The sequence below is a fragment of the Mustela nivalis genome (assembly GCF_964662115.1).
Source record: "Mustela nivalis genome assembly, chromosome: 13".
Lineage (NCBI taxonomy): Eukaryota > Metazoa > Chordata > Mammalia > Carnivora > Mustelidae > Mustela > Mustela nivalis.
The window spans coordinates 9844142-9862338 of record NC_139032.1 but is presented as its reverse complement, the minus strand read 5'-3'; the positions used below and the strand labels follow the sequence as shown (position 1 = coordinate 9862338).

General features: G+C 45.8%; 1 protein-coding gene and 1 long non-coding RNA gene across 5 annotated transcripts in view; one reads left to right on the top strand and one right to left on the bottom strand.

The window, feature by feature from the left end:
• Window positions 1–439: 439 nt before the first annotated feature.
• Window positions 440–7606, bottom strand: LOC309846986. 3 transcript variants are annotated; one of them, XR_014302238.1, is made up of 4 exons: window positions 7476–7587; window positions 5140–5362; window positions 3654–3732; window positions 440–2991 (listed from the first exon to the last, which is right to left on the bottom strand). It is a non-coding gene; the product is annotated as an uncharacterized lncRNA (long non-coding RNA). The 3 variants fall into 3 exon arrangements; XR_014302236.1 differs by lacking the exon at window positions 3654–3732 and having other exon boundaries at window positions 7476–7606; XR_014302237.1 differs by having other exon boundaries at window positions 440–3732.
• A 155-nt stretch (window positions 7607–7761) lies between these two features.
• The window catches only part of DOCK8 (dedicator of cytokinesis 8), a 202456-nt gene continuing 192020 nt past the window's right edge, over window positions 7762–18197 (top strand). For both annotated transcript variants that reach the window (XM_082696632.1, XM_082696631.1), the window contains exon 1: window positions 7762–8206. In XM_082696632.1, coding sequence (XP_082552758.1) covers window positions 8154–8206 — 53 coding nt within the window. In that variant the 5' untranslated portion in view covers window positions 7762–8153. The remainder of the gene's footprint in view (window positions 8207–18197) is intronic.

The window sequence follows — 18197 nt, the reverse complement described above, 5'->3', positions numbered from 1 at the left end:
TCATATAAAAATTTCATATAAACTTTGGTCCTACGCTGACACTCAGCACGGGCCACCAAAATTTCTAAAGATTCTTTAAACCTGTCTGGGTAGTCCTTCCCCAAATGGCTCAAGACATTTAGGAAGATCGTAGTTATTCAAAGAGAAATACTCCACATTGTTAATGTATTAGTTAAAGGGCAAATACAATTAATAAGAAAAATGCTAAGATTTTAATGGACAAGTGGGACAAAACATAAATGGACACATCCCCACAAAACACAACCATGTCCTAAGATAATGTGGAAAAATAGTCAGCTCATCTAACCAATATGCGCCTAATTAAAACACTTCCAAATGTATTTTTAGGCTAGTCAACTTGCAAAGCTGCAGATAAATGCTAGCATAAATGAGGGTAAAATGAAAGTCTTTTATTTTAAACATGGATTAGAAATTGGCATGAGCTAGCAAAAGTCAATTTTATTTTTTATCTTTTGAAAATTTTTCAAATGTATAGAGCAGGAACTTTTACATAATCTTCAGCTAGGTTGGCCAACTGCTTTATTTGTGTTGTTTATTATCTTATTTTAATGTTATCAATATCAGGGGCACCTGGGTGGCTCAGTGGGTTAAGCCTCTGCCTTTGGCTCAGGTCATGATCTCAGGGTCCTGGGATTGAGCCCCGCATCGGGCTCTCTGCTCAGCCAGGAGCCTGCTTCCTCCTCTCTCTCTGCCTGCCTCTCTGCCTACCTGTGATCTCTGTCTGTCAAATAAGTAAATAAAATCTTAAAAAAAATACTCTTAATGTTATCAATATCATCGTTATCGTCATCATCAAGGGTGAGCATCTGAACATACATTGCAGACATTATACCTTTCTGCTGTTTTATCCTAAAAACTCGAGTATGTATCCCCTATGAATAAGGAGAGTCTCTTATGCAACCACAGTATAAGTATCAAATTTAGAAAATATAACTTTGATATAATATTTTGTTATCAAATACATAGTCAATATGCAGATTTTGCCAATTGCCCCAGTGATATTCTTTTTTTTCCTGATTTTTTAAAAATTTTATTTTGTTTTTTCAGTGTTCCAAGATTCACTGTTTATGCACCACACTCAGTGTTCCATGCAATACGTGCCCTCCTTAATACCCACCACCAGGCTCATCCATCCCCTCATCCCTTTCCCCTCCAAAACCTTCAGTTTGTTTCTCAGAGTCCACAGTCTCTCACGGTTCATCTCCCCCTCCCCAGTGATATTCTTTAGGGTAATTATTTTTCTTGATCTGAGGTCTAGTCTAGCATCATCCCTCATTGCCTTTACTTGCTCTGTCTCTGCACTCTCTCTCTCTCTCTTTTTTGTTTTAAGATTTATTTATTTATTGGAGGGGGTGGGGCCAGAGGGAGAGGAAGAGAATCTCAAGCAGACTCCCCACTGAGCGTGGGGCCCAACGTGCGGCTGGACATGGGGTTTGATCTCGCCACCCTGAGATCATGACCTGAGCCGAAATCAAGAGCCCGATGCTTAACCGACTGTGCCACCCAGGTGCCCCTCTGTAGTCTCTTTGCATCTGAACCTGTTCCTCAGACTTTCCTTGTCTTTCATGACGCTGACATTTTTTAGAGACTGCCCTGTTAGTAGAATGTCCTTAATTTAAGTTCTTCTACTATCTCCTCATGATTAGATTTATGCATTTTTTGGCAGGAGTCTATAATTTTTGACCCAATAAATTCCAGTTCTCGGAATCTGCAAGGAGAAAATAATAGTAAACATGTAAAGGACAGTTTATATGGCTTTCAAGAAGCACAAATGTTGAATAATAATAAAATCACAGCTCACATGCCCTGAGACGACTGTCCAGCAGTATGCTCTGTCCTTCATGGGCATCATCTTACTCAACTTCTCAACAGTGTGAATATGGTGGGTTGTCTTCACTGTCTACACCAGCTACCTTCCCCTTTGTCCCTCTTCTCCTTCGGTAGCTCAGGAGAATGAGTCGGAGCTCTTCTAAGCCAACCACGATCACCCACTCGTCTCCAGGTATGATTTTTTTCTTTAGGGAGAAGAAAACAGACTGATGGGGAAGTGGATCAGTGGGGGTGGCCTAAGGGAAGTCAGTGAGAGAGCTGAGGTCAGGAATGAGGCAATGACTGTACCCCAGTGAGGCACCCCAGTGAGGCACTCCAGTAAGAGGCAGAAGGAACCAGACGAGAGCACCACGCCTGACTTCTCTCCCTATCCGATGTGACTCTTGGAAACCTGCCTAAATCCTTCTGTAGAGAACTGTGTAGGTCTTCATTCGTGTCCAGTGCGTGTGCGCAGGGTGCGAAAGATGGGGGTGGCAGCGCCGGATCTAGGAGGCCTCATCCTCACCACGCTGGGTCTGTCCTCTCCTGGATGGTCTCCACCACGCACCTCCAGGTAGCAAGAGGCATCAACCCCCAGGAGACGATGACCTAGATACAGAAACAGCAACCACCACCTGGTAGAAGAAAGTCTCAACTCTTCGACAGGATGGTCCTAGTCAGGCCCCGCCCCCCTCCTTTCTCACCACTTGCCTCTGTGCTGGGCAGCTCCCCTTGTACTTTTCATTCCTGGTATGGACCATGGCGGGTCTGGGCCCTCCGCTTTGGCACGCAGTGCTCCTTGTGCCTGCGACGTCCTGAACGCCCTTCTCTGCCGGGCGAATGCTTCCTTGTTGTTTAAGACCCAGTCCCCGTGTCACTGCGTGAGTTAAGTCACTCTTCCTCAGCGTCCGACCCTCTGCCAACACCCTTTCCACTAGAATAAATCACTTCCCCTCTGTGTTTCCGCATTCACCAGAGTTTTGGGAAACAAAACTTCCCTGCCTTGTCACAGGAACCCAAGCTGCTTCTTTCCTTTGTAACGCTTTTGCGTTCCTAGACCCTGAGTTCTGCGAAGTCCGGGAGCAAGTATTGTTCATTGTTTTGCCCGTAGTATCCCTTAGCACAGAGCCGGACACATGCATGGTCACCACTCAGTAATGTCTGGGGAATGAAGAAAAAGCATACAGATGATAATAAAATAGTGAGTTAATGAATTAGTGAATTAATCCAAGGTCTTTCTAGTTATAAAATGCTATGGGACGAATATTACTATTGAAATAACGTGGCACATTGGAATATGGGCTAAATCCTAAATTAAAAAATAATATAAAAAGTGTACATATAAAATATATACATTATGTTCATACATGTGTGTTTATCACCATGATCATTAAGGGAAAGTTTCTTATTCTATATTCTTTTCATACTTACAGATTTCTTGTGACAGTACAAGGAATAAAGTGGAGAAAAATAGACATTCCAATTCTCATGTTTGAGTTATGGCTGGATTTAAATGCCAGCACGCGAATCTCTCTGTATCTGTTGTCAATGACAAAACAATAATACAAATATATACTTTCTTGTAATAATCTACCTGCTGGTTTCATTTCTCCACCCAAGAAAGAAATACAGAGATTTCAGACAAAGGCACAGCTGAAAAACTCAAGAGAATAAGAAAAGAGTCTTACTTTCTTCCGAAAGACACAGGAAACTCGATCACTCCCATCCAAGTTCACTTTAACAAATACTGAGTGTGTGGTCTGTGCTCAATACTGAGTCAAGTGTGCATTTATTTATTCAATGAGTACTTGTCAAACATTTACTATGCGTCAAGCATTGTTCTAGGCAGTGGAGGTAGAGCAGTGGGTAAAACAAAATTCTCTGCACTTATGGAATCATATTCTAGAAGCATGAGGGATAATAAACATAAATTAATAAGTCTTAGAGTATGTCAGATAGTGAGAAAGTCCTATAGAGAAAAACAAAATTGGAGATGGAGTTAGAAGTATCAGAGCTGAGAAAGGGGCATTCCAGTGTTAAACAGATGCTCTCAGAAGGTGACAGATGAACACAATCTTAAAAGGCTCGGGGAATAAAGAAGGAGTTGTGCAAATGATCACACTTTGCTCTGCAGTCCTGTGGACCTTAAATTCCACTAGGGTGTGTTCTTTGGCAATGACCTACCCTTTCTAGCTAGTTCAAGGTGCTGTCGCATTGAAAGACAGGCTCCTTCAGGTGGAGGTGGAGGTATAAACTCCATTCAAACTTTGAAGGATCAGGAGAGACTGGCTAGGACTTCGGCCATGAGGAAGACAGGAAAAATGACACCAGCAAGGAAGGCCCCAGGCCAGATCTTCTTTGCTTCTACAGAGAGGTGAGGGTCAGAATTAGTTACATAGGGTGGGCCTATACACAAACCAGTTGCAGAGAACCCACTTGGTTGTAGCGCTATGGGAAGTCACTAAAGTTAACTAAGCAGGGAAAGAAGATGATGAAACAAGTGTCTTAGTAAAATTCATACAACGGTAGAGTTTGCTTCAATCAGAATAAAAAGAAGCAACAGGCAGGGAGGCGATTAAAAATTTTCTTTGTGCTGTTACCGGACGTTGATTGCTGAGGCCAAAGGGGAAGGAGGAAGGACAGGAACAGTAAGTAGGAATGAGGTTTCTGAAGTATAAATAACAGGGCTTGGTGGACGATGAGACCCAAAGGGTAAAGAAGAGGAAGAAGTTAGAGCTGACGCGTTCAGAGTTCAGAGGGAGGCAAGCAGATGGCGTCAGCCCAGCGGGGGGTGACTGGCTCTGGGTCACACGGTTTGTGAAAAGCTGAAGCCAGAATGCAGGTTTCCTGCTTTTCCCACCCTAAATGACTCCAAACTTCTCGAACTGGCAAATGGAGAAAGAGGGCCATCAGCAGAAATGAGTGATCACAAAGAAATAGCCAGGTTACAAATAAACAGGTAGGGAGATAGAGAGGGTTAGTTTTAGGATAGTTAAGTGGACGTATTTGGGAGAAAGGCATCAATTTAGGATTGGAAATGACTCAGTCCCTTACTAGTTTGTGATCTTGGGCAAATCACTTAACCTCTCCGAGCTTCAGTTCTCCTGGTTGCAAAGTAGGCATAATGTTCTCACTTAATGCTTGTAATTAACTAATTAATTAATTAGTATTTGTAAGGGCTCACAACAGGCTCTCGTACAAGGTAAATCTTATTTGTTTGTTAAATAAAATATGCAAGATGCCCAAGAAAGAGGTTGGCTTTCTGGAGAGGTAAGAAGAAGACATAGGGAAAGCGAGAGGAGATTTTACCGTGATGGACATTACATCTGGTATAGTCAAGGGAGGTAGATGCCTGGCTGGCTCAGTTGGTTAAGCATTAAGCTTTGGATTTCAGCTTAGGTCATGATCTCAGGGTGGTGAGATGGAGCCTGAATCAGCTCTGTGCTGGGTGTGAGTCTTCTTAAGATTCTTTCTCTCCTTCACCCTCTGTGTCTTCCCTGACTCCCCCACCCAGAGCTCGCTCTCTTTCTCTCTTAAAAAAAAAAAAAATGTCAAGGGAGGAATTTTATGAAGATGAAAACAAAAGCGATGACATGGAGATGCAGAGGAAGAGGAAGGCCATGAGAGGTCTTACTTGTGGAAAGAAGGCGGCTTTCTAGAGTGCATTTTGGACAGAGGGGGCGCACAAGAGAGACACCCAAAGACAGGAAACTAAAGAAATAGTGAGAAGCCAGGGCTTTAGCTAGTGATCTGTGATCTGTGAATGTATCCCAGAGCAGATACATTGTTAAAATAGGCATCTGACTAAATTAGTGGAAAACATACTCACAGTGAATTGTTAAAAGGCTACTGAGGAAATTTGGAGTCATTTCTAACCATCCGAGAATGGACAGCATGGAGTGTAATGCTGGCCTGATCTTTCTTTCTTTTTCTTTCTTTCTTTTTTTTTTTTAAGATTTTACTTATTTGATAGACAGAGATCACAAGTAGGCAGAGAGGCAGGCAGAGAGAGAGAGCAAGGGACCTGAGCCAAAGGCAGAGGCTTTAACCCACTGAGCCACCCAGGCGCCCCTGGCCTAACCTAATTAGGTATCCAATCCCAAGTTGTATGGAGTCTGATGCATGTAAGGTGGAAGGTTTTATGGTTCCTTCCCCCTTACCTACCCACCCCCTCCAGAAAAAGTTTTCCTTGATTGCAAATTCTGAAAACTTGAGATACTCTCATTACATTTTATTTGTGTTTATGTGGAAACCAGAATATTTTGGCTGTGTAGGCACACCTGTGTCACGAACATTTAGAAACTCTGAGAAACCATATGAAAGGCCAACCTGGTACACAGCAGACTCAAGATTCTGGTGTGAAGAATTGGCCACCCATTTGCTCCCAGTTGGAGAAGTCATCACAGAATTGTTCTCTCAGCATCTCTAGATCTAAATGTTGGCTTACAGCTCCCAGTGCAGTAAATAAACTCAGAATTTTTGAAAGCCAGAAACTCCACATTACAAAAAGCTTTCTTTTCTTTGGATCTTTTTTCATAGCCTATATAATAACATTGGACTGAAGAACTCTGTCTTATGTGCTTAAAGGCATTTATTTTTTAAAACATTTTAAAAAGATTTTATTTATTTGACAGAGGAAAGAGAGAGAGGGAGAGCAAAAGTAGGCAGAGTGGCAGGGAGAGGGAGAAGCAGGCTCTCCACTGAGCAGGGAGCCTGATGCAGGGCTCGATCCCAGGACCCTGAGATCACGACCTGAGCTGAAGGCAGATGCTTACTTCACTGACTGAGCCACCCAGGTGCCCCACAGGCATTGATATTTACAGGGAAATGTCACCTGACCTGCTCTGAGGAATTACTAATCTATCAGAGTCATCCAAAACTGGAGAAAAGGAAGGTGATCAAGAAGAGACTCAATTCAGTCCTCAGGTGTTTTACTAATATATTAGGTTGCCAACGACAACCACACACATACGTGTGACTGTCATATGTGAGCTACACGTGTAATTTAAACATTCTTTCACGCAAGCCACAGTTTAAAGAAGGAAAAACAAGCAGGTGAAAATAATTTTAATATTTTGTTTGCCTAATATTAAAACTATTATTTGAACATTCAATTAATGTAAAAAAAAATCACTAACAGGATATTTTTGCATTATTTTTTCTACACTGTCTTCAAAATCTGACGTGCATTTTACATAGCACACCTGAATTCAGAAGAACCATCTGTTCCAATGGTCAGCAGTCACCCTGGGCAGCAGTGTAGCTCTGAACCAAAAATATCTTGCATTAGTATTTTTTAAAGGGCAAGTTGCCAAACAGAGGCAGAATTTAGAGAGTGCTCTATTATAGCAAACCAGTAACTTGAAATAAACATGTACTTTCCCACTCTGGTGAGCACTGGGACTTCTCTGATTTTTCTTGAGTTGGGTCTGGCCTCTTAGCAGACTTCTCAGTCTGAAAGCGCAATAAACAGGGCCGCAGCATATTCTTGAACCACAGGAAAGAGGCGTGCAGGGTTTTCCCAGAGAAAGGCATTTATCCTTCTGTTGGGGAAAAAAAAAAAAAAAAAAAAAAAAAGAAGAAGAAAAAGAAAAAGAAAGAAAAAAGAAAAAAAAAATTGAAGGGGGTGTTAGGGAATGACTTACAATGTTTATTCCTTGGCTGGATTCATTATATTTATATCAAGTGCCCCAGGAAGGTTGCGGGACCCATCTTTTGGAGAAGTTGATTTGTAGGCTGGTTGGTTGGTTTTTGTTTTCAAATCTGACACCCCCCCCCCCCCCCCCCCCCCGGCTTGGAGCGGACCCTTCCGAAGGCCCAGCCCCGAGACGCGCAGGGCTGGCCTCCCGAGCCGGCAGCCGGGCCGAGGGCGCGGGGCGGGCGCCCAGCACGTTGCCCCTCGTGCCCACCCGCGCTGGCGGTCCGGCGGCTCCGGGCAGGTGGAGTTTCCGGCCTGGCCCGGGGTCGCGGGGCCCTCCGCCCGCGCTCGCTTCTGCCCGAGGTCAGGGCCCCGGCCGGAGCGCGCCGTCGGTCGGAGCATCCGGAGGGCAGTCCCGCGGCGTGTCCACACCCTCTCGCCCGCCGCTCGTTGCGTGCCGGGCCGGGCGCCGGGGGGCTGGCCGGGCTCGCGGCCGCCGCTCCGAGGCTGGGCCCTCCCCCCGCGGTGACCGCAGCGCCGAAGGTGGAAATGCGGAAGTTTCCAGCGCCGACTGACAGATGAGGCTCGCGTCCCGCTCGGCGTGCGCTGCAGCGGCTCCGCGGCGCGCCGGGCCCCCGCCGTCCGCGCCCCGCGCCCCTAGAGGCCGACCAGCCGCGCGCGGGCCATGGCCACGCTGCCGGGCGCAGAGCGGCGCGCGTTCGCGCTCAAGATCAACAGGTAAGACGCGCCCCGCTGCGCCGCCGCGCCGCCCCGGCGGACCGAGCCGGGACCGAGTCCCGGGGACGCCAAGGTGGGCTGCACCTGCGACCCCCCGGAGCGCCCCCTGCCCCCCCCCCCCCCCCCCGGCGAGGCGGCCGCGCTGGGGCCGCTGAGCGCGCGACAGTCTCCGCGCGCGCCGCCCCCCGCCCGCGCGCCTCCCGGACGATTCCAGCCCTCCCGGGTGTCCCGGCCACCAGCGTCCCTTCCCTGAGCGAGCCCTCGGGGCCACCTCCCTCGCCGACCCCGCCTCGCACAGGTGGCCGCTCCGGGCAGGGTGAAGGGCGCGGGGTGAGCTGTTGCTGTTCAACTGCGCCGGCCTTGGAGGCCGCTGGGAGATGGGGCAAGTGGAGAAGCGGTTGCAATGAGAGTTGAGTTTCCAGGCAGCGGCTGGAGGACTTTGGCTGTTCTGAGCTGGGCTTTTCACCACCACCCTCCCCCCCACGCCCGCCCCGAAGAAGTTTGGCTCCTGTTGACTTCGCTATTTTTATTCCCTGGTCCAAAGGAGCCGTGAAGTGGAAAAAGTGATTTTTTAAAAATTCTCCATTTAAATAAACAAAAAGGAATGGCCTGTGGCTGGCATTTTGTGCATTTCCAGCACTCTGGCAAAGAGCGAAGGACAGTGAATCCACTCCGCGTCCGAGGCATAATCCAAGTCGCGCCACTCAATGCGAGCACGTTTGCAGCTCCAAGTTCTCGCCGAGGTGGCGCAGCTGCAGTCCCTCCGCTGAGAACTGCTGACAAGTATTGGGGGACCTTTTTGTCTTGCCCTGAGAAATTGAGACTGTCCGGTGAAAAGATAACATGAACCTAGGACCTGAAGGGTCAACTTATTATTGTACGGTGCCCTGAGGGCTCTAGGACTTGTTATTCCTCTTTTAGCTGAGCCGGCGAGAGGGTAGTTGGACAGTACGTGTGTAAGAAGTGCGTGTGGGGAAGTTGCAGCCACAAGGCATTAGACGCCCCCAATAGGCAGTAAGGACCTCCCCAGGGCCCATTGGGCTTCATTGCTGGTGGATGTCCACCTGCTGGGTGGCTATGGGCAAAGCATTCTTGGTGCATATTTCTTCATCTTTAAAATGAATTTAATTATTAATGTGCCTCGTATATTAATGTTAGAGTACTAAAGGTACTAGTTAAGAGGCATGAAGTCCTCAGGAATCTCTGCCTATGGGGATGTTTGTTTGTTTGTTTGTTTTTGTTTTGTTTTGTTTTTGCATTACGGTTCATGGCTGTTGCAAACCACAAAGGGCGATGAATTCATTTGGTGAGTGTGGAAACCCAAGTAGTTAGTAATGGGTGGCCCACTTGCACAGCTGTAGCTCCTCTGTCCTGTGAATTTTAGGTCGGGAGGCGTGGCTGGAACAGAAAGATGTTGGAAACTGTGGGGTTTGGTGGAGCTGATCTGGGCGGAACACCAGGGCCTGCGCTAATGCTATACACACTTGAATGCAGCCATGGGGTTGGACATGGCCTCGGGGTTAAGAATAAAGGTCTCAGCTGGTCTCAGGCCTGCTTGCAGAGTTGCCTCCTGCTATACACCGTGTGACCCTGGGCCCGTTATTTAATATGTCTAAACTTTGGTTTCTTTATATGTCAAAGGGGATAATCATAGGACCTACTTCTTATGACCGTTGGGAAGGTTGAGTGAAATAATGTCTACACAGTGTCTGTAGTACGTGGCTCAGAGTAAGTGTTAAATGTCAGTTGTCACCATTGACATTGTCATCAACTTCATCAATGTCTCTAACATTGTCATTTTTGAAAGCCGAGGGGAGAAGGGTAGGAGAGGAAGCTGGCATTGGAGAGCACTTTGGGCTGGGTCTGCTGTTGCCAGTGACAGGTTGGAGCTGCTGGGGTGGGTGTTTTCCCTCATATGACTTCCATCCCGGTGCTGAGCTCACCGGACACACCCAGTGGAACAGGGTGTGTGATACAATTTGAACAAGAAGAGCCCCATTCAAGTGAAGTAGAGAAGGTTCCCTAATCCTCAGGCAAGGAAAAGAATTGGATATTCCTTGGGGGGTGGGGAGGGTCTGCTTTGCCTTTTGAAGCATTTGAGTATCAGGTGAGTTATACTAAGGAGCTTAGCAGAAAGTATTGTGCAAAGGAGAGGGTTGGTAAGGACATACCTAGTATTAGTATCATATAAAAACTCTCCCTTTATTGATCCCTTACTCTGTCCTAGACACTGTGATGTGCTTCATGGATTACGCCACTAAATCCTTACAAAAATTCTGGCAGATGCACATGAAAGCTCATATAGGAGGACAATGAAGCCTGGAGAGGCAGTTTGCAAAAAGCCATGTGACTTGGTCAAGGCCACCCAGGCAACAGTAGTAGAGATTACCAACTACTCCAGAAACTGTGCTCTTAATCGGGCACATGTGCTATCTGGATGCATGAGCCGTGATAATTCCCCATAAAACCAAGCAGGGAATTACTTTTTTAAAATAGCTGGCATCTCGTTAGCAGCCCTGACAAACTTTTCTGTGCTCTGATCGTTTTTTTAAACCACCAATGTGACATTTTGCAATTTTGCAGTTGGAAAAGAGAATGTTTTCGCTTGCATGCCTCCTCAGTGTTGAAATATGGCCCTCACTACATTTAGCATGGGTTCCTATTAGAAGTCCCTGTTTTTTCACCTTTCTATTCAGAATGAGATGAACTATCCCTTGAAAAATATTTGTTGGGGAGGGGAATAAAATCAGCATGCTCCTTGTTATGGAAATATTCAAATCTGATGTATTAAGATTTTTATCTGTAAAGAGCTCAGTTTTGCCTGCACCAACTGAGTGAGCAGACTAACTCACAGTGGGAAACGAGTGTCCCCCACTGCTCCCAAATTCTGTGGTTTCCTGTAAGCTACATTGCTCAGTTTAGGGGCAGGGCCAAAGCAAAGTAGGAACCTGGGAACGCCCACTAGTCCCCAATCACCACGATTGCCGTGCCTCTCCCAGGCTCTGACGAGGCCTAAATTCCCATATTTTGGAAATCCACATGTTAGTAGAGAGTCCCATCCTATAGGTCTTTCTGTTTTGTTTTGAGTACAGAGTAAAATTGTATGATGCAATCGTATGACTCGTTACAGTTAAACGTTTCTCTAGAACCCGTGTCTCAGGGAGATACAGGGAAAAGATCTGAGCTGGGGAAGTAAAATTTAATTTTGCATAAGTGTCACATACTCATCTTCTTTGGGGTGTGCCCAAAAGAAGGACTCGGTTGAGTTAAGAAATTCACGGTAATGTTTGTATTTGGGATTTCAAACACCGCTGCCTTAAATGTCATAATACAGTCCATGTATGAGCACCAAGTCTTATCAACTACCCTTCTTCTTTCCTGGCATTTAGTGCTTCCATAGATTATAAAAATTATTATGAATATTTTGAAAATTCATTAAGTGAAATCTGGTTTTCTTTCACACACAGAAGAGATAATAGAATCTGGCATGTATTAAAGCAAAATAAGGGGCACCTGGGTGGCTCAGTGGGTTAAAGCCTCTGCCTTCAGCTCAGGTCATGATCCCAGGGTCCTGGGATCGAGCCCCGCATCGGGCTCTCTGCTCCGAGGAGAGCCTGCTTCCTTCTCTCTCTCTGCCTGCCTCTCTGCCTACTCGTGACCTCTGTCTGTCAAATAAATAAATAAAATCCTTAACATAAAGGATCTCCTGGACACTCGGGATGGAAAGGATGAAATAATAACAGCTTATACTTACGACATGGCTACTGTATGGCAACTTAAATCTTGGCACGTTATGATTCATTGACCCCAAGAATTGTGAATAATTATTACCTCCATTTTACGCACGGAGAAACTGAGTACAGAGAAGTCCTAAAAATTGTCCAAAGTCACAAAATAGCTAATGAAGGGCAGAGCTGGGGCTCAAATGCAGCAGCCTGGCTTCAAAATCCTCTCCTTTAATCTCTATCCCATGCTGTCATCTCCGTTTTATTGTAAGATAATAATAGAATAAGAAATGTTTACTCACTGCTTGCTATGTGCCAAGCATTGTGCTAATAACTTTATCCATCTACATTGCACTGTTGTAGAAAAGGGACAAAATAATTGCCATTATTTAATGGAAGATAAAAACAAGGAACCGGGAAAACATTGCATTCAAGAATCCCAGTGATTTTGGGCATAAGGACCAGAACAAGATGAAGGTATAGAGATCTCCCTGAGAATTATATGTAGGCCTTTTCATCTGTGAAGATAGCCTAGGCGTAGAAATCTATGTTTAAATGCTTGTCAACAGGGAAGCAGTGCTGTTCATTAGTAATGAGGACAGAGTGGGGGTTTTGGTGTTTTCTGGAACTGCTTGATTTGTCAGACACGTTCTAGACCAATGGCCAACACACGAGGCTTTAGGCAATCAAACTCAGGATTCTGGTCCTCACTTTCCGAATTGCTTTCTTCCATTCTTGGGACAGCTCCTTGAACTTTGGGCGTCAAGGGCAAATGACAGAACCTTCTGCCAGGGTGACATGTCCTTCCTTTGGAGTTCTCTTAGTTCTGACAGTTCACATGCATTTGCCGAGCAACCGTTTACTTCTCCATGGAACATAGATGTATAATTACATCATGTGGTTACCTGTGGAAAGCAAATATAATTGCATCACCTGGGGGAAGAGGTAGAGCTCCAGGGACCCGGGTCTCCCATCTCAGTGCCCCAGACAGAGCTAGTGCTGGAATGGGGACACGTGGCGAGCTCCCCGTCTTCCTGTCCTCTTGTTTAACAGGGATTGCGAGGAGGCAGGGAGGTGATGCTCAGACTTCTTGCCAAAGAAGGCTAAGAAATGGGAGCCCTTAGTTCTTTTCAGTAGCAAACGATCAGGAGCTTATTATGTTTTGCAACAGAATGTACTTTGTTGGTTCCCACAAGTGTCTAGTCTAATTTATTAGCAACCGGCAGCCACGAGTGTTCTCTAGGGTCTAGGGAAATGCACATGTTTATACAGTTGTGGCAAGTGTGGTCCTTCTGCTTCTGGAGTTTGCTCTGTAGTGGTACAGTTGGCTGTTTGGACAACTTGGGGACGCACAGACTAAAAACAGGCTGAAATTTCTGAAAGTGCATATAAAGGCATCTGTACGCCTGCGTTTGGTGAAATCAAACAAATTGATAAAGTTGGCATAGGATGTTGTGTCTTACTGCATTCAGATCAGACGCAGGACCAAAAAAGCAGGATTAGGGGTGGCAGAAACAGAGCTTCCCCTGCCCTCTGTTCTTTTCATCCATGTTCAACATCAGAAATAGGAAACAAGTAAGCAAAAATGTCGACCACCCATAAATCACAGCTGCTAACCTTTGCATATATATCCTCCCATTTTTTTTTTTTTTTACAAAAATAAGATCACATTGTGCATGCTGCTTTAGGGCTTTTTTTTTTTTTTTAAATTTTAAAATACCTTGAACAACTCTCTATGTCAGTCAGTATAGATCTACGCTATCATTTGCATAAGGCCCTGTAAAACTGCTCTGACTGCATAGACAATGATTTATTGAATTCATTTTCTGCTATTGTACCTCAAGAGAGTTTCTAGTTTTTTGCAGTAACAGACAGAGGTTGATGGAATGTCTTAAACATACATCTTTTTTTTTTTAAGATTTTTTATTTATGTATCAGAGAGAGAGAGGAGCGAGAGTGAGCACAGGCAGACAGAGTGGCAGGTAGAGGCAGAAGGAGAAGCAGGCTCCCTGCCGAGCAAGGAGCCCGATGTGGGACTCGATCCCAGGACGCTGGGATCACGACCTGGGCTGAAGGCAGTTGCTTAACCAACTGAGCCACCCAGGCGTCCCTTAAACATACATCTTGATGTGTTAGTGCTACCTTAGAAATTCTGGGAGTGGCCTTGCCTTGTCAAAGGAAAGAAACTTTCTTTAAGCTTTTGATACACATGGACAAATTGTCTCCCAGAAAAGTTACAGTTACTTCTGCTTCCCCAGCAGCCTAGCCCAAGACTGATCATTTCCTCACATTCACACCCCTGGTGGGTTTTATCATTCTTTTAAATCTTTATTTGCAAGCTTGACCCCTGCCCTTCAGTGTCTCTCACTTCTTCCTGTTTAGCTTCTCTGCCAGATCCCTGTGTGACCTATGAAGTCCTGCTTCAGGGATTAAAATGGTCATACATTTCTCCTTCTTTTGCCTGATAGACAACTAAAGATGGTGGTAACCTCCATCTTCCTTGGTTTCTTCCTTTATTCATTGAATGGGTAGGTTAATGATAAAGGTAGATTGTTCTAGCAACTTAACTTTCTTCATTCTCTTTTAGATTCTAGTTGTCACACTTTCACTCACTTTGTACCGTCACAATCTAATCTAATCTACCTGTCCTTTGCATAAACTCTTGCTCTTTGAGGTGATATGGCAGGTAGGGAATCAGAATCCCTTTCTATCACAAATAAGATCCAGATGACGTCATTCACTGTGTTTCCTCTTGGATCCGGGTGTACATAGACTGACCTTCTTCCGCACTTTTTTGGGTCCCTCTGGCTCTGGGATTGACTTTATGTTTATACAACATGTTAGTGTCGCTCTGCTCAGAAACCTCGAGAGGCTTCACGAGTGCCCTTATCATCCAAAGGATAAAATTTATTGTACTTCCTATGCAAGAGGTCAAAGATAAAAAATAGGGAACAGGTTACCTAATGGTATTCAGGCTAGACTGGAACTAGATCAAGAAATGCAGAACTGTAATCAACTTCTTTCTTCCATCTGTTGACTTTCTGTTGCATGGATGAGTTTGTTGGGAGACTTTGCAAATCCTAGGCTCATAAGTTTGAGGTGGTATTCATGAATGCTCTCCAGCTAATGAGCCTTATGCTGTTCTAAGCAGGTCATGGAAGTTGTGGCCTTGCCTGCAAGGAACAAGGACATCGACCCAAGATTATGGACCGGGAAAGGAGGGAGACTTCCTTTGCCTCTTAACCTTGCCCTTCGGGGCATTGTGCTTTTAAAGTGGTCATTTTGGCTTTGTGCTACTTATTCTCAGAATCCATCCAGAACATTCTTGGAGGTCCTTTAAGAATTGCTCTCAAAGTTTAGAGTACATTTATTCTAAAAAATAAGCTCAGTGGCATGAAATCTTTTTCCCTTGATGGAGAATCTGCTTTTTGCCTTACTTGGAAAGTTTCAAAAATGTAGCAAATTTAGAGAGATGGTAACATGGCAGGTACCCGAGGGCCTGATGAACGGAATGAACAAATGTGAACTTTTGGTCACTTAAAAAAAAAAGATTTTATTTATTTATTTGGCAGAGGGGGAGAGAGAGAGAGAGAACACAAGTAGGCAGAGAGGTGGGCAGAGAGAGAGTGGGAAGCAGCCTCCCTGCTTAGCAGGGAGCCCGATGTGGGACTCGATCCCAGGACCCTGAGACCGTAACTTGTGCGGAAGGCAGAGGCTTAACCCACTGAGCCACCCAGGTGCCCCCACTTTTTTTTTTAAAAAAAAAGTAAGCTCCATTCGGGGCTCTGTCTCACAACCCTGAGATCACAACCTGAGCTGAGTAAGACCAGGTGGCGGGCGCTTAACTGACTGAGCCTCCCAGGTGTCCCAACATTTGTGACTTTTGTCTTAGATATTTCTAAATGGAAAAAAAAAAAGGACATTACAGATAAATCTGAAGGCCCTGTATTCTGCTCTCCCATCCTGTTCTTTCTTTTGCTCCTCCAGAGGCCAGCACTACCACCAAGTTGTACTTTTAGTGTGTGTATGTGTGTGCGCGCACGTGGGTACACGTCCGTAAATGATATATTGTGTGGTTTCTGGCTTGAGCCAAAGTCATTAGCATTTGATCCGGTCTGCGAAATTAGATAATCTCAGTACGAGTTAATGGAAAGATATGACTGTAGAATCACGGAGCTGTTTTTTAAAGGCCTCTTCGAGTAACTGTGAAAGCAGTTGCCGAGAAGAGCTCCTAAGATGATTTCAGGAAGACCGCTCTATCAGAATAGACTGCATGGCCCTTCTTGGGTGACGTTGTAAGAAACAACCAATGAGGGGTGCCTGGGTGGCTCAGTGGGTTAAAGCCTCTGCCTTCGGCTTAGGTCATGATCTCAGGGTCCTGGGATCGAGCCCCACTTTGGGCTCTCTGCTCAGCGGGGAACCTACTTCCCCCTCTCTCTCTGCCTGCCTCTCTGCCTACTTGTGATCTCCGTCTGTCAAATAAATAAAATCTTTTTTAATAAAAGAAAAAAGAAACAACCAACAGCAGGTATTTACATGTGTACAGTCTGGTCATGCTTTTTTCAATCATTCCTGACATTATAGTCACATTATTCATTTCCTGGAAAAGCCAGGAAATTAAAAAAAAATTTTATTTTCTCCATCTGATGATTTGCATTTGACCTGAGATAAGGAGTTGAGTTGATAACATGTTTATTTTTAAGTAATATGTCATTTGTTAAAGATCTTACTTTTAAAAATTTATTTGAGAGACAGTGAGAGCATGAGCAGGGTTAGGGGCCGAGGGAGAGGGAGAAGCAGACTCCCCACTGAGCAGGAATCCGGACATGGGGCTCGATCCCAAGACCCCGGGATCATGACCTGAGCTGAAGGCAGACCCTTAGCCAACTGAGCTACCCAGGTGCCCCAGTAATATGGTTTTTAAAACATAGAATAAAGAGTCTGCCTCATTGCCTGGACTTTTGATTAGAAAAAGTAGGTAGATTAGCAAAAGAGGGTATGGTGTTTGCTAAGAAGTGTGTGGCTTCTCTGGCATGCGTAGGTCTGCACGGTTGGGCTGGATTCTCCCCTGTTTGAACAGGGAGATTTAATCCCCTGGGGCACCAGACCTCCCGTGAGAAAAAATGGGAAGAATGGCCATAGATAGCAGGTCTGTCCTCCAAATCACCACTTTGCCTTGCTGCGACACAGGGCACAAGGCACAGGGCAGCATTCCGCACCCAGAAAACCCCTTCTGTGGTAGAAGTGTTTGAGCTGTCTGCCTTGGGTTCTTGGCGCTGTCCTTGAGAACTCAAGAGAAGTTGAGCTCTCACCAAGACAATAGACCCTCCCCCTGGGGTCCCAGGTCCCTGGGGAGTCCAACCAGAGCTGCCTACCGGGTGCTTATCACCCAGCAGGGATTTGCACCAGCATGACCGTCTGCTTTCCCTTCTGCTTGCAGAAAACATCAGGCTCAAAGTCCACCAGAAATGTACCTTCTCCGGCGAGTTCACAGACATGTTTCAAGGCAGTGGCGGTCATCTGTTCTCTGCAGAAACAAGATTGTCACCTCCCTGTTGAGGTCCTCCCTGGGTTGCTTGACCTACTAGTATTGCCTTCTTTTGTTCCACATCGCTGCCTGCTCTCACGCTATCCCTTGACAGGGGATTTCCACTTTACCTGTTGTGTGTGGCTCTCTCGCCAATCACTTTGTTCAACTCACACGAGTTTTTTTTTTATTGTCTTTAACTTTCTCTAGGCAGCGTGAGGAGGGAAAAAATAGCAACCGGCATCTGTTCCCCAGAATTCAGCGGGAGTGAGCAGCTTGACATAAGAGAACACAGGAGATGGAGTTCTTGTGGCTGGGTGGGGAGCAGGGCTAGAGTGTTGACAGAACCCTGGGTAGGATGGAGGAATTCCACCAGCGCTGGAGGGGTTCAGCCAGGCCCGGAGGCACGGGGAAGGGAGTGACAGAGGAAACTGGTATAATGGGGAGGTGAACTGGCCAACCAGGAGCAGAATGGGTAGGGTAGAGGGAGCTCGGTGAGATGGATCTGGAGGGAGCTGCAGTCATCCCCATGGTGAGGTGATGAGGTCTGGGATTAGGCTCTGGTCACAAGAAGGGACTGAGAGGGGACTGTGTCCCCAGATACTTCAAAGGAAATCAACTGGACTTGAGAAGCACCTAAATAATTACTCATTAGCTCGTGTCATGCACCTTGACTATAGCCTGCTCTGTGCCTGGCAGTGTTTTAAGGGTCATGGATAGGGCCACAAGCAAGACAGAC